The sequence below is a fragment of the Callithrix jacchus genome, chromosome 6, assembly GCF_049354715.1.
Source record: "Callithrix jacchus isolate 240 chromosome 6, calJac240_pri, whole genome shotgun sequence".
Classification (NCBI taxonomy): Eukaryota; Metazoa; Chordata; class Mammalia; order Primates; family Cebidae; genus Callithrix; species Callithrix jacchus.
In genome coordinates this window covers 153,747,884-153,770,379 of record NC_133507.1, presented here as the reverse complement: position 1 = coordinate 153,770,379, position 22,496 = coordinate 153,747,884, and the positions used below count along the sequence as shown (strand labels likewise).

Here is a 22,496-nt window from a genome sequence, read left to right as displayed (position 1 = left end):
ATTCCTGTAATCCCAGCACTTTGGGAGGCTAAGGTGGGTGGATCACCTGAGGTCGGGAGTTTGAGACCAGCCTAATTGATCATGGAGAAATCCTGTTTCTAATAAAACATACAGAATTAGCTGGGCGTGATGGCGCATGCCTGTAATCCAAGCTACTCAGGAGGCTGAGGCAGGAGAACTGCTTGAACCTGTGAGGCGGAGGTTGTAGTGAGTTGAAATTGCACCGTTGCGTTCCAGCCTGGAAACAAAAGCAAAACTACCTAAAAACAAAAACAAGCAAACAGAACAGCTGCTCCAGATTCCAGATTGAAGAGATCCTCCTGCCTCAGCCTCCTGAGTAGCTGGGATTACAGGCCTGCGCCACCACGCCCAGCTAGCTTTGTATTTTCACTAGAGATGGGGTTGCACTGTGCTGGTCTGACTGGTCTCGAACTCCTGACCTCAAGTCATCCACCCACTTTGGCCACCCAAAGTGCTGGGATTACAGGCATCAGCCACTGCACCTGGCCAAGAGTTTCAAGATATTTATCCTTGGCTACAATAATCAAGGATATGAGTGGCAGCAGTCTGAGGCTGGACAGGCGGTTGCTGGGCAGATGTCCTTGCAGAATTATTTTTGGTGAAAGACTAGGAAGGCCTTTGTGCAAGGTGGAACTGGGGCCTGGACCACTGACTAGCATCACCCACTTGCCCACGGCCTCGGCTTCTCTTTTGGAGATACTGCAGGGGAGCCAAGGAGCTCGGACTCCTCTTCACTGGCAGCCTGTGCAGCAGGACCAGGACTGTGTGGTCAGAGGCTCAACCCAAGTCACCTTTCATAGGCTGCGATTGCGCTGCTCTGGGTCAACTGTGCATTGGTACCATGGGAGCTGCACTGGCAGCCCAGGCCTGCTTCTGGCAGGGCTCTCCATGGCTCTCGCTGGATTAGGGGCTGAAGGAAGAGAACGAGGCCAACCAGTAGTCCAGAAGCCCCGGGGAGAGTGGATCCTGGACAGGGGCTCCCAGGAGGACAAGGAAGCTCCCAGGCGAAGGTGCGCTTCGCGCAGGCGCTGTGGGGACAGCCCAGGTACTCCATCAGCGCCCACTCGTCCTTTAGGAGTCCTCCCTGAGTAGTGCTCCAGGACTGTAGGCTGGCCATGATGGCCCGCAGCTGTGTAGCTCCAGCCCTTTCTAGCCGGCTGGTGGGCAGCTCAGAGTGGGGACGCGGGATCCGAAGGGACCCCTCCCAGGAGGACCTGCTGCCCTCGCCGGTCCCAGGACACTGCTGGATCCGGCTGCGGACGCTGGGCCCATGCAGCTCTGCTGAGCGTCTGGCTCTGGCTCCCAGCCGGCCCTCTAGGCCCCGGCCCTGCTCAGGTGCGCGCCTGCTGGGTAAATGGTGCCGAATTCCTGCAGCCGTTGCTACTATCGAGGCAGCTGCTCAGAGCCTCCCGGCTTCGTCTGCTCCCACCCCGAGAAACGTAAAACTTCACCCAAGTTTGGGTTCTGGGGAGAATCTATTGGAGCTAGGAGTGGCTCGAGTTGGGGACACAGACGGGGAGTGGGGTTGAACCTAAGCAGGTCTCAGGTTCTCATCGGGATGGTACAGAGGGTGGGTTGTGTATCTGCGACCCTGGGGCGTTGGGACCCTGGGGTATTGACGCTCTCCCCTGGAGAAGGCCATCCGGCCACGGAGCAGAAGGAGCCAGCGAGCGCGGTTGGATGGTTGACCCTGCGCACTTCTGCGAGGACCAAGTTTGGTTCTTCCTCTGCTTTGTGGAGCATGTCTGGGTCCAGCGCAGAGGGAGGAAAGTGCCGCCTTGACTCACCCCTGACTGCACCTCCTCACTGCAGCCTCCACTCCTTCCATCACCAACCCGGCCTTGGCTGGGGCAGGTCCTAGACCAGAAAGGCGAAGCGAAGAGGGACGGCCTTTCAATGAAGGCCCACTACGTGCCAGGCCCCATACCCGACGCCTCACGCTTCCCATCGGCTCCCTCCCAACCCAGTGACGGGCAGGTGTGTGCCCGGAGGGGATAGAGGAGAAGACTCCACTGTGCACTCGAGGTGGTGGCCCCGTCGAGCTCTCCTCTTCCCTGGTATCCTCAGTGAATGAGGCCCACTGCTGAGGCCTCTGCACTCAGGCCTGCATCTCTCCTCGCAAGGCCTGGGAGCCCCTTCGGCGTGCGGCGCCTCCTGAGCCTGACTCTGCCCTTCCCGCAGCTGCAGCCCGGGGGGGCATGTGGAGGCCCACGAGGAGGCCGGCGGCCACACACAACCCATCGCCCATGTGGTCCAGGACGGCACCGCGGCGGCCTCGGCGCCACGCAGCCCCCACATTCGCTGATCACTACGATGAGTTCCAGGAGGTCAAGTACGTGAGCTACTGCAGCGCGGGGGAGGCTCGCGGGGCCTCCCTGCCCTCAGGGTTCTCTTGGGGAGCAGCGCCACCGGGCCCAAGCCAGGCTGCAGCGGTGGAACCCGCGCGAGGTGTGACTGCTGTCGGGGCTGGTGTTCACCGCCGGCCTCTGCGCCATCTTGGCGGCTATGCTGGCGCTCAAGTACCTGAGCCTGGTCGCGGCGGGCTGCGGCGCCACGCCATCCCCAACAAGCTCACCTATGGCACCATCGCGGCCATTGGCCAGCAGAACGAGGAGCGCCTGCGGTGCCTGCTGGAGCGGCCCAACACCAGGGCGCACTTTCTTCCGCTCGTGCCTTGACGTGTGCGAGATCAAGCGACTGGGCCCGCGGCCCATTCTGGAGGTCACCGGGGACTGCGAGGACTGGGACCTGGGCGGCGCGGCGGAACATCCGGTGGTCGCAGCGCGATGGAACCTCAACCGGCAGCTGTAAAAAGTGCTGGACGTGGACAGCGCCGCCTCGCTCTTCTCGCTCAGGGTCCACCCGGGCGACAGGAACTCCTCGAGCTTCGTTATCCGCGTGAGTGTGCCCCCCACCCCCAGTGCCCCGCCAGCGGCCTCGGCGGACCTGGGGCGCAATGGGCTTGCCCAGTGGCCCATGCGCGTAGGAGGAGGGTGCGAGAGAGGATAGGAAGAAAGAGCAAGGGAGGGGAGAGGAGAAGGAGAGGGGAGGGAAGGCCAAAGTCATTTCCCTGGGGTAATTGCGATGTTTAGCGGAGCCGCCATTTCCCAGCCCTCTGGCAGGCAGCGAGGACCTCATCCTCACCTGACCTCGAGCCCGCAGCTCCAGTACATGATGGCAATGTTTGGCTCCCTGGGCTTTCTGCTCAAACTGGGTCTGTGGACACGGAGTATGAGCTGTGACTGAATCTCTGCCTGCCCAGCCTGACCACAGCCCCTGTTGAGAACTGAACGCGAGCCCGGGAATCTCGTCCAGTGAGAGGGTCCCAAACTTGGAATATAGCGTGCGCCGGAAAAAAAGGAGAAAGAAAAGAGCGAGGTCTGGAGGGCCACATGCGCTATGCCCATGCAGCAATTTTATTTTTGCAATATGTCTCATAATATACTTTTCTGAAGTTAAAGTTGTTTACGCCAGATCAATGTACTTGTTACAGTAAGCAAGTTACGCCCACTAAGTTACGCCCAGTAAGTAGGTTACACCCAGCAAGTAAGTTACGCACAGTAAGTACTTAACAATTGTAAGCAAGTTACAGTTATGCCCTGTAAGCTACGGTAAGTAAGTTACAGTTACGCCCTGTAAGCTACGGTAAGTTACCAAGTGTAGATACTTAAGTTAATATTTTACAATGAAGGTAACAAGGGTCCAAAATGAACACAATCAAGCAATAAACCATAAGAAGCCGAAAGTGGACACAATGCCTTCCAAGTCCTCATATCCATAAAATAATGTCTGTTAATTATTTTGAATAACATACTCCCTCTGTCAGTTCCTGCTTTCCCTCAGCTCAACTCCCCCAACCGGGGATCTGGGTCCGGGCTCAAGCTCACCTTATGGCGAGGCCCATTTCCTAGGGGCCTCACACGGGAGCGATCCCCCCTCTGCTAACGGCACCCCAGAGGGCAAGTGGCCTACATGGCCTGGTTGTGGCGCTGTCTGCAGGTAGCCCTGGCCTGGTCTGAGGCTGAGTGCTGCCCGTATCCCCCACACTTTGAGGTCCACGGGAAATCCTACTGCAAGAATAGCATCCGCTTCAGCATCCAGAGCTCAGTCAAGAAGATTCGGCAGGAGGTGGGCAAGTCCACATGGGGGCCTGGCCCCGAGCTGGGAGTCAGAAGAGGGTCAGGAGGTAGTAGCCGGGAGGGTGGTGGCCCAGCTCAGAGGTGGCACAGATGATGCATTGTCAGGAGATGACTGCGGCTGGGCCACCAGGATGGCCTTCCAGGATGAGGAGGCTAGGGTGTGAGGGTAGTGGTGCAGGGGATGTGTGCCCCGCAGCTCACCCCGCCTTCCTACAGAGGCACTCCTCCCAAGGTGCTCATTGCCTTCTGTCTACCCAGCAAGAAGCAGATGGGTACGGGGTGTGTCTCTACACCCCTTGGGTCTGAATGTGGGCGGGTCTCCCACTGACCACACTCTGACTGTACTGTCACCACACTGCAGTCCAGGCTCTAAACCTGGCTTCAGCAGTTAAGTCATAACATACCCTGACCAATGCATGCCCAGTGGCATCCTGGGTGGCAAGTTTCTATCAAGAGGAACTTCAGCTGCTTCTTGGTGTTGGGGGTCCGGTGTGTGCAATGGAAGCTCTGGCTGGGTGGAGTCAGTGGGGCCGGGGCCGCCTTAGGTCAGAGAGTGCAATTGCAAGTCCCACGCAGTAAATCCCACCCCCTGGAGGCATCTTGGAGGCCTCTTTGGGAGGCTGGGATTTAGGGGGGCTTTCTCTAGGGGTGAAGGCCAGTCATGTATATGCTAACCAGGTAGGGAGACCTGTTTCTGGACCCAGGGAGGCCTAGGGCACCATTACATGTGTCATCAGCACCCAGGCCAAAAGAGGGCCACAGCTGGGAACCACCTAGAGTCCTCCCAAGAGGCTGCAGAAAGTGTGCTCCTCTCTCCTGCTCATGAGGCTTCCTGTGCCAACCACTAGATCTGGGCAGGGGCAGGGGCTCCAGGTCTTATGGGGACTAAACCTGTGGTGCCGTCTGGGGTCTGTGCTCTGCAGGGAGGGAGACGCCCCTGTTCACAGGGAGTTGCTCAGCCTGAGTGGCCTGCCTGTCCCAAGCAAATTTGAACCAACCTGAACCTCAGGGTTTGGTGAAAACGATGTAAGGCCCTCCCGAGTCCCTATTGTGTGCTGGGCTCACCATATGCCTCACCATAATCCTGGGCGGGGGGACCCCAAGACAGGAATGTACACCTATCCTGTTGAATATTGAGCTCCATGTTGGTTCTTTCACCCTTCATGCAGGTGCACACCCTAATGTCCGACCTACCCTCTGCGGGAAGACTGAGCTCGTTCGGAAAAAACCGGACCGCAGGCTAGAGGAAATTCCTTAAGTTCAGGCTTTATTGAGAGGAAAGAGCCTCCGGGCGGACCAGCCGGGACGAAAAGGAAAAATGGCCGCGCCGCTCAGAGGGGCAGGGTTGTTTTATAGGGGGCTGAAGGGCTGGGGGGTGGGGAAGCCAAAAGCCGAGGTGGTGGGCAACTGTTGGTCAGTTTGAACTGCTGGGCGGGAAGCTGGGCGGCGGGAGGGCTAGGGCCGGTATGTAAAGTGAGAGATAAGGGAGCCTCTTTGTGGGGGAGGGAAAGAGAGAGAGATTTTGCGGTAGGGGCAGAGTTTTCCAAACACCTAAGTGGTTCTCAGGTGTCCCGGAGGAAGAGAATGGGGTGCCCCAGACCAGGGCTAGACACAGTGCCCCCTCCCAGGTGCAGGCTTTCAGTGGACTGGGGAGGATTAGAGTTTAGTGTAGCTGCCCAAATGGAGTGATGGATTGTCATTGAACAGTCAACTGTAAAATATTTCAAGAGATTTATTTTGAGCCAAATATGAGTGACCATGGCCCCAACACAGCCCTCAAGACATCCTGAGGGCCAGGCATGGTGGCTCACGCCTGTACTCCAAGCACTTTGGAGGCCAAGGCAGGTGGATCACCTGAGGTCGGGAGTTCAAGACCAGCCTGACCAACATGGTGAAACCCTGTCTTGAAAATGAAAATAAGACATCCTGAGAACAAGTGCCCAAGGTGGTGGGGCGAGCCTGGTTTTATACAATTTAGAATGACATGAGACATCAATTAAATACACTGAAGAAATAAACTGGTTTGGTCCAGAAAGGTGGGACGATTCAAACGAGAGGGGGGCTTCCAGGTTAAAGGTGGATTTAAAATGTTTCGGATTGGCAGTTGAAAGAGTTATTATCAATGGAAAGGAATGTCTGGATTGTGGTGAGCTGACCAGTTTTATCATGCGGATGAAGCTTCCAGGTAGCAGGCTTCAGAGAGAATGGCCTGTCAGTGCTTCTTATCGCAGGTCAGGTCTGTGTTGCTGTTAATGCTGGCGAGGTATGAGAGGCATGTGGGACCCCCACTTCCCCTCAGGGCTGGAAGCAGTCCTTGAGGTTAAATTTTACAATGTCCTGGCCAAGGCGAAGGCTTTTTAGATGGCTGGGTGGCCTTAGAATTTTATTTTTGGTTTACAATTGTATAATCTAGTTTTAACCAAACTCAGCCCCCAAAATGCCCAAGAGGCTCACACAAGATTCCTGTAAAGAATCTGCAATTGTGCTCGCTTCCGCAGCACAGATACTAAAATTGGAACGATACAGAGAAGATTAGCACGGCCCCAGCGCAAGGATGACAGGCAAATTCGTGAAGTGTTCCATATTTTTTTTTTAAAGAAAAAAAAAAGAATCTGCAACTAACACCAATAATCCAGAGTGGGTGACCCACAGCAGAAGGGAGAGCTGAGAGCTCCTTACTACTCCTGGCAGAGCTCAGGTCACTTGGGGAAGCAACTGACCAAAAATTACCCCAATATAAAATATTAGCAAACAAGCCAGGCGCGGTGGCTCACACCTATAATCCCAGCACTTTGGGAGGCTGAGGCAGGCGGATCACCTGAGGTTAGGACTTTGAGACCAGCCTGACCAATATGGTGAAACCCCGTCTTGAAAAAAAAAAAATCAGCAAACAAAACTCTCTGAGTCCCCCCACTCTGTGGTTACTGCTGAAGCTTGCCTTGGGTGCCTTGTGCTTGAAGAATGTATTTGATCAACAGTGTGAAATCCTCATGATTGTCAAGGCATCTGAAACTAAGCGTTCAGAGCCAAAGAAAAAGTCACATGCGCCGGGCACGGTGGCTCACACCTGTAATCCCAGCACTTTGGGAGGCTGAGGTGGGTGGATCACGAGGTCAAGAGATCGAGACCATCCTGGTCAACATGGTGAAACCCCGTCTCTACTAAAAATACAAAAAATTAGCTGGGCATGGTGGTGCGTGCCTGTAATCCCAGCTACTCAGGAAGCTGAAGCAGGAGAATTGCCTGAACCCAGGAGGCAGAGGTTGCGGTGAGCCAAGATCGCGCCATTGCACTCCAGCCTGGGTAACAAGAGCGAAACTCTGTCTCAAAAAGAAAAGAAAAAGTCACATGATTTGTTCCCATCAAATTTTTTATTTTTGGTTGGTGTCTCACTCTGTCGCCCAGTCTGGAGTATTGGTGGGGTCTGGGCTCACTGCAAACTCTGCCTCCTAGGTTCAAGGGATTCTCCTGCCTCAGCCTCCCAAGTAGCTGGGATTACAGGCACCTGCCACCACCCTGGGCTGATTTTTGTATTTTCAGTAGAGACAGGGTTTCTTCCTGTTGGCCAGGCTGATCTCAAACTCCTCACCTCTAGCGATTGGCCGCCTCTGCCTTCCGAAGTGCTGGGATTACAGGCATGATCCACTGCACTAGGCGCTCATCAATGTTTAAAGCTCTGGCAGTTCAGCCCAGTACTTCTTAGTATTTCCCTAAGCAATGATAAATATTTGGAAAGCTTTTTTAAAGTTTTTGCATGATAGCATGAGACTAAAAACACCTACCACCAAGCAGACACTTATTCTTTCTGCTGCAGGAAACATGGCAGAAACAATGAGCAGTAAATGATCTGCCGACAAACCAAAAGGCATTTCTTTGTCAGCAAACACGTTGGAAGATGTAGAGAAAACACTGCCGAAGATTGGAATAAACTCGTGTTCGAGCAAATTACCCAGTGTGGGAGGTTTGCTTTGCAGTGGGCTGAAAGCACAGATGTTCCCAGCGTGGCTCAGCCGAAGGTGTTTGCCAGGTGCTGTTCCAATAGGGAAATATGCAAACCACTTCTTTCATTTTTTTGTGTGCGCAGCTAAATGGAAGATATAGCAGATAAGATATTGCCAACAGCAAATGCCTTTTTAAATGAAAACAATGCCGTGAGGAACGATGGAAACGCAACCACAGATGGAACAGCCACTCAGACAGGGTCATTATAAAAAGGATTCTGGATACAAATCATCCTTACCACTCGCTCTCTGGCTGATCCCCAGTCCACGGCACAGGAAAGAAGCAGCCTAGAGCCACATGGAACGTGGCAGAAGGCAGTGGGGTTGGTTTGTAAAGCTTAGATTGCCACATAAGAGTAGAAATGTTGTGGCCGGGCATGGTGGCTCATGCCTGTAATCCAAGCACTTTGGAGGTCAAGGCGAGTGGATCACCTGAGGTCGGGAGTTCAAGACCAGCCTGACCAACGTGGTGAAACCCTGTCTTTTAAAAAAAAAAAAAAAAAAAAAGAGTAGAAACGTTGAGAGATTTTGTAAGAGGATTGAGTATGACCATGGAAACTTTCCAGCCACATAGAATGAGTCACAAAGTAATGACCACATGGTCCTCGTTCTTCTTCTCTTCCTAACTCTTGCTCGCTCCTTCCCGAAGTCCAATTTACTGACTGTGTTGGAGGTGAAAAGAGCTGTCCATTCTAGATGCATCGGGAAAAGATTGAAAATAGAAAATATATTTTCCCTGTGTCTGTTCAAGGTAAAGATGTCCTTTCAATGAAAAAATGAGAGGGTAATTCTCTTTCAATGAAGACTCATGCTAAGGAAATGGCATATTTTTGAGCAGAAGTTTGAAAATATTTTCTCTGACACTAGATTTTGTGGTCAATGTAATGGACTGATAAACTGTCATTTCTACACAGGTAAAGGAAGCTTGAGAACGGAATGATCTCATTTCAGAATAATTTTTTTTTTTTTTTTTGAGATGGAGTTTCACTCTCATCACCCAGGCTGGAGTGCAATGGGGCAATCTCGGCTCACTGCAACCTCTGCCTCCTGGGTTCAAGCGATTCTCTTGTCTCAGCCTCGTACATAGCTGGGATTACAGGTGCATGCCACCACATCTGGCTAATTTTTGAATTTCTGGTAGAGACAGGGTTTCACCATGTTGGCCAGGCGAGTTTCAAACTCCTGACCTCAGGTGATCCCCTGGCCTCAGCCTTCCAAAGTGCTGGGATTATAGGCATGAGCCACCACACCTGGCCAGAATAATCTGTTTTTAAAACGTTTCCACTTTTAGAATATAGAAGTCGTGGGTATGAGCGCACATGTAAACATAAACATGCAGCTCCTCCCGATTTGTTAGAAAGAGGGACTTCCTAACCACCTGACAGCTGGGAAGACAGAAATACACCAGCTGGATTTTACCAGAACCTTTGCAAATGTGGTGGGTGAAACGTAGCAATGGGTATGATGATGTAGTAAGGCCAGGTAAAGGTGTCTACCTTCTGATCACCTCCCGTATTTTTGTGACAGCCACTAAAACCTAGAATTGAAAAAAAAAAATGTTCTGAGAGAGCCAGGTCCTCAAATGTGTGTGTGTGTGTGTGTGTGTGTGTGTGTGTGTGTGTGTGTATTCAGACAGGGTCTTGCTGTGTTGCCCAGGCTGGAGTGCGGTGGTGCAATCCTGTTTCACTGCAGGATCCACCTCCCTGGGCTCAGTTGTTTTTTGTAGAGATGGGGTCTCACTCATCTCAGTCAGTGCCCGGTAAGCCCTGCTTTCATGATGACCATATTCGATGTGGCCACCTGCAAGAAGGCCAGAGGAGGGTGATGCTTGAACCTGCCCTGCGCCAACCCCCTACTCCCACTCACCAGGGGCCATCACACACCCTCGACAAAGAGGAAGAATCCTCAGGGGTTCCTGCTCAGCAGGCATAGGGCGGCCTCTGTCATCTCCATCAGGGAGGGGTCTCGTGTGGAGTCTTGGTGGATATCATATTTCATGTCTCCGGGCTCAAAGAGGTCTATGGGACAAGGGGTTCCGTGGTGACTGGCAGGCTGGGGGTGGGAGGTGCTGGCAGACCTGCACACAGGCTTGGAAGATGCCATCTGAGGGGTGCCAGGGCAGGAAGGGGGTCATTACCCATGAGGTGGGTCACAGATGGGTCCAGGGAAGCCTGCATGAGCTCAGTGCAGTTCCACACATACCGGGCACCCTGCAGGGACACAGCCAGGCCTCAGCCCACAGCCCCAAGCCCCACACCCCTGCACTCCCCCTGCTGTGACCCAGCACCCACCAGCTCCGATCACCTGGGGCTTTGCCAGCCATTCCTGCACCAGGTTCTTCCTGTCCCTCCTTATCCTGTCCTGCCTATAGCCATGTGGCTACTCAGGGTCTGGGGTGCCCAAGGGAAACATGTACTTTTGGCTACCTCCTAGATCACCTGGGCATAGAGGATGGGGTAGGTGGGTTTGGGGCCTGGCTGGCCCTGTGCCCCCTCCTCATGCACAGACCCTGGCTCTCCTCTGCAGGCCTGTGGAAAGGGTCTGGCCTGGCTGCTTCTATGCCCCAACCCCACCTCCAGACCCTGCTGGCCCAGATTAGGCTGTTGATTGCCTGGGTCACAGCTGGTGCCCCCTGCTACTGTCTGCCCAGCCCCAGCCCTTGGCCTTGGGGGTCTCACGTCAATGTCCATGTTGGAGATGAGCTACGTGACGATGTCCTGGCAACCCTCCTGGCGGGCCGAGGTGGGCATGTCAGCATCTGAGTACCAGCTACGGTTCACTGTGTGTGCATAGGTGCCGGCTGGTGAGGTGTACTGCATCCGTGTGGTGGTCACCACTCCCACTGACTTCCCTGAAGGTGACAGAGGTCAGGATATGCGACACAGGTCTGTGACCCGGCCCTGACCCCGCAGCGGCCCCAGCTCACCTGCCTTCTTGGCCCGGTTCATCACGGAGACGACCTCGTTGCCGCGGGTCGTGTTGCACTGGTTAAAGCGGGCGGCTGCGCTCAGGCCGATGGTCTGGAAGTTGCCCTTGACCCCGCACAGGTAGGCCGTGGCTGTGGCTGCGCTGTCTGGCACATGCTTGTCTACACTGTATGTCTGGGGACAGAGACTCTGGGCTCTTCTCTGGGGCAGGCACCCAGACCCAGACCATGATCTCTGTCCTCTGGGATTGCAGCTGCCTCCAGATCTTACTCCAGCCCCAGGAGTTTAGGGTCCCTCCCTCCTCCAGCCCTCCATAGCCAGGATTCCTCTTCTCTGCTTGGAGGACTCCGAGGTGGGCCAGCCCTCACCTTGGACAGAGCCACGTATGGGAAGCGGTCCATGGCCAGGGGTGTCTCAGGCCCCGGTTTGCCCTTCTTCTGCCCCTTTAGGATCCTGGCGGCTGTCACCGTAGACACCCCCATCCCTGAAGGAGCAGAAATGTGTGAGGCTTGGGCCCCAGGGCTGTCCTGGAACCACCGACAGTCTGGGTGCTGGGGCCGTGAGGGCTGCGGGCTGGACAGTCTGGCTCCCTCACTGTCTCCCAGGAAGAGGATGAGGTTCTTGGCGGCTGTCTGTGCGGGCTGCAGCTTCTTGGCAGCATCCAGGGCCTCGGCTGCCTGGTGGTTCCAGAAGGCCGGGTTCTCCTCCTCAACTAGCCAAGGGGAGAGCAAAGATCAGGTCAGCCTGGGCTGGGGGTGCCCCGTGTGTAGGGGCAACGGGGGGAGCCTCATCACCTGGGATGATGCCCAGGGAGAGCTGTAGCCTCAGGCCCAGCAGCAGCAGCAGCAGCAGCCAGGGTCCCTGCATGTCTGGAGGGAGCAGGAGAGTGGTGAGGCGGGAATACCAGGTATGGAGTAGCAGCTGCACTCCAGGCTGCCTGGGTTTAAATCCGGGAGAAATGGCCCTGCCCTTCTGTTTGTTGCCCCCTTGACCTGGTCCAGCCTCTGGACCTGAAGCCACCCTGTCTGAAGGGTGTGGCAGGGTGTGGCTGGGCTGGGCTGGGGTCCTGAGAAAGGTGGCTCAGGGCGGGGCCAGGTGTCCCCCAGGGAAAGGTGGGGTGTTGGGTGCAGATGCCATCTGGGTGAGTGTGGTGTTCCCCCTGCAGCCAGGAGCCCGCCCCCCACCCCTGCTCATTGTCCTGTGTGGAACAAGACACCCTGTCACTCGTTAATTCACCCATTCATTGATTTCTGTATTTCCTGGGAGCTGGGACCAGGCTCTGTTCTGGTACCAAGAGGAGGGGAAGCTGGAGGCACACAGCCTGGGTCAGGGCCTGGGTTCAGCGTCCTGATGAAAGGGGCACGTGGGGGCCTTGCTGCCCTGGCACCCATTTGCTCCGTCATCTGGTCTTGACCTGGACAGGTGGGGCTGGCAGAAATCTGGGCCCAGAGCTCCAGGGCTGTGAGCCCCTGTGAGGCCAATCGTGACAACACTGAGTGGGGCCAGGCCAGTCTCACCCATTGCTCACATGTTGTGTGTGATTGTGTGTGTGTTTTCGTGGGTGCAGTCACAGGATGTTTGGATGATGTAGGTGGGGTAGAGGCCAGCGCCCCGGGCCACCCAGGCACTTGAGGTTGACCCCTGTTCCCTTGCACAGGTAGATGGAGCTGGGGTGAGTCTGTTTTCCATGGGCCCTGGGCACACCCAGAACTGTAGCCTCTCACGTGGGGCTCTGATGTTGTGATAACCTCAGGCTGACTTAGAAAGTGTTTCTGCAGTTCACATATCCCCCCATCATTTTTTTTCTTCCTCGCCTTTATTATTAACTTATGTTTATGAGACAGGGTCTGGCTGTGTCACCCAGGCTGGAGTGCAGAGGTGCAATCACGCCACACCTCCCAGGCTCAAGCGATCCTCCCACATCAGCCTCCCATGTATCTATGTTACATGCAGCTAATTTTTAGTTTTGTTGAGAGGCAGGATCTCCCTATGGTACCCATGCTGGTCTTTAACTCCTGGGTTCAAGTGATCCTCCAGCACTGCTAGGACTGTAGACTTGAGCCACCAATCTGGGCCCACATTCAGGAGAAATGGATCTGGAGAGGAAGCAGAGTGCTTAATGGTGGGCAGACAGACCTCTGCCCTCGTGGAGGGCACCATCTAGCGGAAGAGGAACGTTTTGAGAGATGCACGAAGCACTGGCGGTCAAAGTGTGGGGAGTTGCTGGACTAGGGCAAGGGGTAGGAAGGCCTTTCCTAGAGAGTGTGGTTGGAGCTGAGAATTAGGGATCACTAGGAGTTAGGCTGATGAAGGGGGTGAGGAGGCGACGGGAGGAGAAATGGTCTGTCTCTGAGATCACCCTGTGTTAGGGCCGACCCTTTTCTGGGATCACCCAAGGTGGGATAGTGAGTGATGAGACACGTGGACTGTCAAGACTAGTAGATTTTGAATCCTGCCTCTGCCATGTCCTGCTGTGTGGCCTTGGGCAATCTACTTGTGTCTTTGTTGCTTCTGATAGAACAGGAGAGTGGGGAGAGAGATTCAAGTCGAAGAGAGACAAAGTTCATCAGGTTTTAAAGTGCTGGCTTTGGCCGCTGTGTGGAGACTGGATTAGAACGGGGTGTTAAGGAGGAGGGAAGGGATTTGGGTTTCCGGGGAGAATCAAGGTGGCTGGGACCAGGGCTTGGTGCTGTGGGTGAGGAAGAATACAAATGATGCTTTTTGGATTTTGTTTGGATGGAGTCTCAGTCTGTTGTCCAGGCTGGAGTGCACGAACTTGACTCACAGCAACCCCCACTTCCAGGTTCAAGTAATTCTCCTGCCTCAGCCTCCCGAGCCGCTGGTATTGCAGGCATGAGTCACTGTGCCTGGCTAATTTTCATAATTTTGGTAGAGATGGGGTTTCACCATCATGGTCAAGCTGGTCTTGAAGTCCTGGCCTCAAGGGATCTGCCTGCCTTGGCTTCTCAAAGTGCTGGCATTATAGGCGTGATCAGAAATGATAATTTAATGGACTTGGTCTATGAGGGAGTGGTCAAGGGTTACTCCCAGATTTCCGGCTTATGTTATTATAAGTAAAACAGAAGAAGAATGGCTGAACTTCATTAACATAGTTTCCATTTGTTGTGGTCACGCAAAGAATATTTTCCATCTATTCCATTTAAAGACTAATAACAAAAGCAAGTCCTTCTTTGCTCTGCAGGGTTAACTCTTTTGTGAGAAAGAGACTCACTGAGACGTTGAGAGCCTCTGAGTCTCCCATGTTTCTCCCCAGAGGTAACGACTGTCCTGTATTTTGGTCATTTTGCCTTTGCTGTTGACTGTTTTACCACATAGGCGTGTTTTTCTAAATAACACAGTGATTGGTTCCACGTGGTTTTCCACTTTATGTTTATTCTGTTTCAGGTTCATTGACATTTTAATTTTTAACTCTTTTTACTTTTTAGTTTACATTACAGAAGTTACCATTATAAACGTTTTCCATCCAAGGGTTTATTACAGTCTTTTTTCTTTTCTTTTTTTTTTTTAATTGAGATGGGGTTTCACCATATTGGTCAGGCTGGTCTCGAACTCCTGACCTCAGGTGATCCACCCGCCTCGGCCTCCCAAAGTGCTGGGATTACAGGCGTGAGCCACTACGCCCAGACTTTTTTTTCATTTTTGGAAAACCACTTTTTCAGCCTTTCACTCTGTCACTCAAGCTGCAGTGCAGTGGCTGATCTTGGCTCACTGCCACCTCCACCTTCCAGGTTCAAGTGATTCTCCTGCCTCAGCCTCCTGAGTAGCTGGGACTACAAGCACATGCCACCACACCCAGCTAATTTTTTTGTATTTTTAGTAGAGATGGTGTTTTATCATGTTGGCCAGGCTGGTCTTGAACTACTGGCTTCAAGCCACCCACCTGCCTCGGCCTCCCAAAGTGCTGAGATTACAGGCGTGAGCCACCGTGCCTGGCTGGTTTGTTACAGTCTTAATAAAATTTGGAAAATTTTTCAAAACAAGAATAAAGGATGCTGGGCACAGTGGTTCACACCTATAATCCCAGCCTTTGGGAGGCCAAGATCGGAGGATTGCTTGAGCTCAGGAGTTCCAGGCCAGCCTGGGTAAACACAAATAGACTCTGTCTCCCAAAAAAAACAAACAAACAAAAAAACAAATCCCAAAAGGTAGAAGAAACCCAAGCATCCATCAACAGACAATGGAAAAACCAAATGGGGTCATACACCCAAGGGAATATCATACAGCCTTGAAAAGGAAGGAGGCCCTGCAGAAGACCCTGCTACAGCCTGGAGGACTGTGAGGACATTATGCTCGTGAAATATGAGAGTCGCAAAAGAACCAATCCTGTCACCTGTAAAATAAGGTTCTTAAAAACAGTAACAAAAGGGGCACATACACACGAACACACTTTCTGAGGTCCCTAGAGGAGTCAAATTCGTAGAGATGGAAGTGGATGGAGGTTACCTGGGACTGGGGGAGGGGAAATGGGTTAGGATTAGGGCTGGGGTTGGGGTTAGAGTTGGAGTTTAACGGGGACAGAGCTTCGGGGCTGCAGGATGAGAACGTTCTGGGGATCAGCTGCACAACAATGTACGTGTACTCAACGCGGCCGCCCTGCACACTTGGAAACGGTGAAGGAGGTGAGTGTGACGAACTGTGTTTTGTAGCACAATTCAGAAATTGGTCCGAGAAGAAAAGGCTCCTCCAGCTCCACCCGCCCCCGCTCAACACAGCAGCCCTCCTCCACTCAGGCCTGCTCACCCCGAGCCCCAGGCTTGGTCCCCAGAGCCCAGGGGACCTCACCTGCTGCCCAGCCTCTGCCTGTCCCACCCCACTCCCCACCACGCCCATATGCCTCCCCTCCGGCTGAGCTTTCTGGGGTTCTCCTGCCTGCACCCTGCCTGGCTTCCCACTGTTGTCCTGGGGTTCTCAGGGAAGATGTCGCCCTCATGGGGCCCCCTACTAGTCGCCCCCCCCAGTTCCCAAGACTTCCTGCTTCATCTTGCTGAGTTAGGAAAATTGTGGGCTAAATTTTGGAGAAGACTCACTGTCAGGGCCTTAATTCATTGATTCACTCCAAAGAAAGCCAATCAGGAGCTTTTGCAGCCACTCCATGATGATTTTTCGAGTTGGAATTGTTTTGGTTTTGGAGACAGTCTCATTCTGTGTCAGCCAGGCTGGAGTGTGATGGTTCAGTTATGGCTCCGTGCAGCTTTCGGCCTCCCAGGTGCAAGTAGTCTTCCCACCTCAGCCTCCCAAGCAGCTGGGACCACTGGCATGTGCCACCACACCTGGCTGGTTTTTTATTTTGTGTAAAGACATGGTCTTGCTCTCTGGTCTCCAACACCGTGGGCTCAAGGGATCCTCACACCTCAGCCTCCCAATGTGTCTGGATTACAGACATGAGCCACTGCACTCTCCTTTTTTTTTTTTTTTTTTTTTTTTGAGACAGGGTCTCACTCTGTCACCTGGGCTGTACTGCAGTGCCGTGATCATGGCTCGCTGCCTCAGCCTCAGCCTCCCAAGTAGCTGGGCTTATTGGCACCAGCCATCATGCCTGGCTAATTTTTTTTTTTTTTTTTGGTAGAGTCTCACTATGTTGCCCAGGCTGCTCTCAAGCTCCTGACCCCAAGTGATCCTCCGAGCACTGGGATCACAAGTGTGAGCCACCACACCCTGCTGGGTGTTGTTTGGTGACAACATTCATTCCCAGCCCCTGCCATGCTCTCCCCTGAGTGGCAAGGGCTGTCATCATATTTCTTAGTGAGATGTCCTGGTGAGATCTGGAGGGCAGGAGGCAGGCAGAAGCCATTCATCCGTGGTTGGCAGTAGCTGGTGAAGGGGTGGACTCAGCCCCACCCTGGCTCTGGCACTGAGCTGGACATGGTCGGGACTGCATGGAGCTTGGTGTCCTCAAGGGCATCAGGTGGTAGAGGGTGCTAAGGAATCCAAATGGTGTCCTACAGGAACAGCCCTTCCTTCTCAGAGACCAGAAGGACCAAGACGACCAATCCTCAAAGAGTACACGCCACAGCCTGGGCCTCCCCTGGCCCCAGGTGACAGTAACCAGGAATCCCAGGAATGGAGGCTTTATCTCTTCCTCCACTGGGAAAGACTGCTGCTTCTGCTTTGAAATTCCTGGACCTCAGAGGAAGGGCTGTAACCAGATATCACGACAGTCAGGTGACTCTGGCAGGACGGTAGGAGGCAGGTTAGCCAAGTGTCCCCATGTGGCCAGGGTGTCACCACACACTTTGAATGTGGACAAATATCTTTTGTTTACTGCAAGTGACATTGGTGTGTGTGTGTGCTCTCCAATCTTGCTCAGGCGCATGAAAAAGTTCACAACATAGTGAGCAACATACCAAAACCCTGTTTCTATTTATTTATGTATTTTTTAGGACGCAGTCTCCCTCTGTCCCCTAGGCTGAAGTGCAGTGGCGCCAACCTCCGCCTCCTGGGTTCAAGCAATTCTCCTGCCTCAGCCTCTTGAGTAGCTGGGATTACAGGCACCCACCACCATGCCTGGCTAATTTTTGTATTTTTTTTCTTTTTAAATTTTTATTTACTTTTTTGGAGACGGAGGCTCGCTCTGTTGCCCAGGTTGGAGTGCAATGGTGCGATCTCAGCTCACTGCAACCTCCTCCTCCCAGGTTCAAGGATTCTCGTGCCTCAGCCTACCAAGTAGGTGGGATTACAGGTGCCCACCACCATCCCCAGCTAATTTTTGTATTTTTAGTAGAGATGGGTCACCACATTGGCCAGGCTGGTCTCGAACTCCTGACCTCAGGTGATCCACTCATCTGGCCTCCCAAAGTGCAGGGATTACAGGCGTGAGCCACCGCCCCCAGCCTTTACTGTATATTTGGTAACATAAGGCATCAAAAAGCTATTAAATAAACATCACTTCCATTTGGTGCAGGGCCAATATATAATTACATATACCATTCCTAGAGAAAACAGTGTAAATATACAGAAAGGAACAGCCAAGTTGTATCTTGAGACCTAAAACAGATGCCGTTTCTAATTCAGAACTAATAAAAAAGCTGTATGTTAAAGAACAAGTGACTTTGCCCCTTGTAAAAGCTGTCACTTGATTTTCAATAGATACTTTAATACAATGGAGAAAACACAACGTATTATCCTCTCACAAAACTTTTACGTGTCAATCTAGTCTAAACAGTATTTGATCAATAACAAAAATCTTTTTCTTGCTCTGTCACCCAGGCTGGAGTGCAGCTGCACGATATTGGCTCACTGCAACCTCCACCTCCCGAGTTCAAGCAGTTCTCCTGCTTCAGCCTCTCAAGTAGCTGAAATTATAGGTGTGTGCCACCATACCCAGCTAATTGTTTTGTATTTTTGGTAGAGACAGGGTTTCACCATGTTGGCCAAACTCGTTTTGAACTCCTGACCTCAAGTGATCCACCTGCCTCAGCCTCCCAAAGTGCTGGGATTACAGGCGTGAGCCACCATGCCCAGCCAAAAATATTTTAATAAATTCCAAAACCTTATTTTAACCATTACTGCTCTATAGCAATAGTTGAAGTCCCAACCTGAGCCAAGGGCAGTGTTGGTCTTGAGCTAAAGACACTTGAGTATCTTTCCTACTGCAGCAGATACGGTTCCCCAGAGACATGTGCACCATCCAAGAACGTCCCCAAATCCACAGTACCCGCTGCCACAGCACAGCGGGGAGGGGGGCTGGGGTGTCTCCTAAGAGGGTGGGGAGTGTAGAGGGGAGGGGCTGGGGTGTCTCCTCAGAGGGTGGGGAGTGTAGGGGGGGGTTGGAGTGTCTCCTCAGAGGGTGGGGAGTGTAGAGGGGAGGGGGGACTGAAGTGTCTCCTCAGAGGGTGGGGAGTGTAGTGGGGGGTTGGAGTGTCTCCTCAGAGGGTGGGGAGTGTAGAGGGGAGGGGCTGGGGTGTCTCCTCAGAGGGTGGGGAGTGTAGAGCGGAGGGGAGAGGCTGGGGTATCTCCTCAGAGGGTGGGGAGTGTAGAGGGGAGGGGGGAACTGGAGTGTCTCCTCAGAGGGTGGGGAGTGTAGGGGGGAGGACGGACTGGAGTGTCTCCTCAGAGGGTGGGGAGTGTGGGGGGGGCTGGGGTGTCTCCTCAGAGGGTGGGGAGTGTAGAGGGGGGGGCTGGGGTGTCTCCTCAGAGGGTGGGGAGTTTAGAGCAGAGGGGAGAGGCTAGGGTGTCTCCTCAGAGGGTGGGGAGTGTAGAGGGGAGGGGGGGCTGGGGTGTCTCCTGAGAGGGTGGGGAGTGTAGAGGGGAGGGGGGCTGAGGTGTCTCCTCTTTGGGGCTCTCACAGGCTGCCTGGGTCCTGGCAGCACCCCACACATAGCCTTTACCCCAACAGCAAACCCTCAGATGCTCACCTGTCCCTACACATACTTGGCTCCAGAAGGCTCTGGGGACAGGAACAGATGGGACATCTTGGGAGTGTGAGGATACACAGACTGAGGCCACCTGAGGTGGCTGAGCCCTGGAGGAGGGAAGGGCACCAGGGGCAGGTGAGGGATGTCTTTGGTCCCCTCCCACAGCCAGCCCCATTTGATGGTGGCAGAACAAAGGCAGCCGTGCCCAGTCACTGTGGTCCAGGCACGCGAGGCTCTGACAAGGGACCCTATTGAGCGTTTCTTTGAAGAAAATTCACTGTAACCAGATCAAATGAGCTTGTTAATCCTGACACCCCAGGAAATGGTGCGGGGAGCAGAGGCCGGGCTCACCGTGGCTTTCATCCTAGTTTCTGGCAGCTCTCGGGAAGCCAAGCCAGGGAGCTTCCCTCACTGAGATGGGAAGGAGTGCAGGCTGGGCTCCGGCTGGCTGGGGAAGGGACTGCCCAGCGGCCGGCCAGCTCTGCCTGGGACCAAGGCAGGTGGGATCTGTGGGTGCTCGGAACACTGGGTGGGCGACAGGGCCAGGCTGTGTCACCAGGAGCCGCTTTCTTCTCCTGGTTGGGAAGGGGCTGGAGGGCCCTCCTCCCTTCCCCAAGCCCAGGCCTGTTTCTCTGTCCAGGCTCCCTTGGCACTGCCAGAGCACAGGATTGGCCTGGGGCTGCCGGGCACCAACTCACACCAGAGCTGGGGACAGGGCCTCACAGAGTGCTGCTTGAGGGGAGGGGGTGTCACAGCACCCACAACCCCCACCAGGCCCTACAGAGCTGGTGCAGAGAGGAAGCGGGGACAGGGCTGGACAGAGCCACATGCATCAGGTTGACGGGGGCTACATTTTTAATCAGGCAGAATGAAACTCCGGCATCAATCTGCCAGGCGGCCGGCTCTGAATTATGCTGGAACTGACAGGAAGGCTCCAGGTGGTGACATCGGCTCAGCAGCGAGGGGTGGAGCCTGAGCTGCGTCCCTTGTCCTGGGTGCAAGGGGTACCCTGCTGCCCAGGCTTCCCAGAGGCGCCTCACACACCAGATGGCACTTCACACTTGATTTTATTCTGTGACACTGATTTGCTGAAAACCCCCGTTTCCTGGGCAGAGGAGGGCAGAAGGGCCCAGAGAAAAGGGGGGCTGGCCTCCCAGAAGGACTAGGGCCTGCTCTGCTGGGGTTACTGCTGACCAGGCCTCAGCCTTCCTTCCAGCCCCACCCTCTCCCCTGTAGTTTGTTTAAAAGTTGAACTGCAAAAATTAAATAAAAACAAACCCCTGAGTTGTTAAAAACCAAATTAAAAGTCTCCCTCCATGTCAAGAGGTCTTATTCCTAAAGCCAACGCGGTGCGGCCGGCAGGTGGCGCAGGTGGTGGGTCGAGCTCTGCTGGCGCCTCAGTCCTCAGGTTCGCTGTCACACTCCTCCTCTTTCTCAGGGCCCAGGTGGCCCAGGGTGCCTGGCCGCTTCAGAATGGCGCTGTACTTGAGGGCTGTGGCCTCTGCCCGCAGGACCACCTCCACCAGGCTGAAGATGGTGATGACCTGTGCAGAACACAGTCGTGAGGGGACAAGGACAGCTGCCTCGGTCCCTGCAGCAGGACCACCTCCACCAGGCTGAAGATGGTGATGACCTGTGCAGAACACAGTCGTGAGGGGACAAGGACAGCTGCCTCGGTCCCTGCAGCAGGACCCAGGCCCCTCCCTCAGCCTCTGGAGGCCTCTGCTGGCCCATCTGTAACAGGGGCCTGCTCCAGCTGGAGTGAGAGGCATCTTGGGCGCTCCCAAGGCTTACGAAGCACAACCTGAGGGCCCGGATCCACCTCTGGGGACACATTGTTGGTGAAACTCGTTCCAGACAGTTTCTTGGGTGTAAACTCATAGCTTTTCTCAGGCTCTCAAAAGGACCCCAGAAGGATAGCACCCCTGCATTAGAGGGACAAGCAGAGCCCCGCCTCTCTCCACTGTGGTTGTTCCCAAGGAAGGGAAGGTGGTGCCAGAAAGCAGGGCCCTCAGGAGGGGGTCTACATGAGCCAGAAGGGCCTGGGGGCCCTGAAACACCACCCAGGAGGCTGCAGTGCTGGGGGAGCCCAGGAGACACAGATGAGGGCAGGGGACACCATAGGAGGCAGGGGAGGGCTCATCAAGACTTGGGGCGATGGGACACAGAGGGGTTCTGACCTGCCGTGTCGGCTCCTGCTCCGTGTCCTCAGGCTCCCAGACCAGCGTGAGCTCCGGCTTCTTGCCCACCTTCTGGAAGTGGTGGGACCGTAGGGCTAGTGCCTGGAGTGCAAACACCAAGCCTCAGGCCTCAGCCCTGGGCGCTGCTGCCTGCCATTCCACCTTGGAGGGCTTCACTGCTTGGAGGCGGCCCTTGGCCCTCCATCCTGGCCCACCCCTGCCTGGCTGGAAGGAGCTTCAGGGAGGCCCTGCCAGGCCACCTTCTGCTGAGGCATCAGGTGAGAGAGACCAAGGGCCAAGGGCGGGGGCTTGGAGGCCCCTGGCTCTGTGTGCTAATGGGCCCAGGGCTCACTGCACTGAAGTGGGAACACAGAACGGTGGCAGCGGAGTGCTGCGCCCCCTGCTGGTGCCATCTGTCAGTGCAGGCAGGACCCGGCCCACTGCAGGGTGACCTAGACTTGAACTTCAGGAGACAGAGCCCCAAGGGTCTGCAGGTGGACTCCGTCCTTCCTCTTCTGCCTGGCTCCAGGTTAGGAACACATTTGCTGCGCACAATGGGCTGGACGCTGCACTCCCCGGGCACTCTGGATATTAGGAAATTCAAAGCCAGGCACATGGGCCAGCTGCAGCCAAGCCCCTAAGGTGGCATTAGGACAGGTCTATGTCCCCTTGGAGAGAACTGGGAATCAACAGTCACCCAGCGCAGGAGCCGGGTCAGGGACAGTTCTCTCCCTTGTCTTCAGGGGACACAGTTTCCAGAGTGGCCAAGGACCATTCACTGGCCTTTCATTCCTTCACGTTCCTCATAAGCACAGTCCCCAAAGCCCGCACACCCTGCCGAGCTGTGCTGCCC

The 22,496-nt window shown here is 54.4% G+C and overlaps 1 protein-coding gene, 1 non-coding gene and 2 pseudogenes across 14 annotated transcripts in view; 2 read left to right on the top strand and 2 right to left on the bottom strand.

Annotated features, from left to right (window-relative positions):
* The first annotated feature begins 2,119 nt into the window (after nucleotides 1-2,119).
* On the top strand, nucleotides 2,120-3,427 carry LOC144576762 (endothelin-converting enzyme-like 1 pseudogene; annotated as a pseudogene).
* A 3,183-nt stretch (nucleotides 3,428-6,610) lies between these two features.
* On the bottom strand, nucleotides 6,611-12,007 carry LOC144582945 (alkaline phosphatase, germ cell type-like; annotated as a pseudogene).
* LOC144576851 (U6 spliceosomal RNA) lies at nucleotides 6,643-6,749 on the top strand. The gene has a single exon (XR_013519442.1). It is a non-coding gene; the product is annotated as a U6 spliceosomal RNA (small nuclear RNA).
* Nucleotides 12,008-20,511: 8,504 nt separating the features above from the next.
* Nucleotides 20,512-22,496, bottom strand: part of DIS3L2 (DIS3 like 3'-5' exoribonuclease 2) — a 385,922-nt gene continuing 383,937 nt past the window's right edge. For 7 of the 13 annotated variants that reach the window (XM_054258039.2, XM_035306051.3, XM_078328832.1 and 4 more), the window contains 2 exons: nucleotides 21,644-21,745; nucleotides 20,512-21,096 (listed from right to left, as the gene is read on the bottom strand). In XM_054258039.2, the coding sequence (XP_054114014.1) occupies nucleotides 20,932-21,096; nucleotides 21,644-21,745 (267 nt within the window). In that variant the 3' untranslated portion in view covers nucleotides 20,512-20,931. Of the gene's footprint in view, nucleotides 21,097-21,643; nucleotides 22,228-22,496 lie in introns of all 13 variants that reach the window. The other 6 variants (XR_013519159.1, XM_078328828.1, XM_002749893.7 and 3 more) reach the window with 3 other exon arrangements.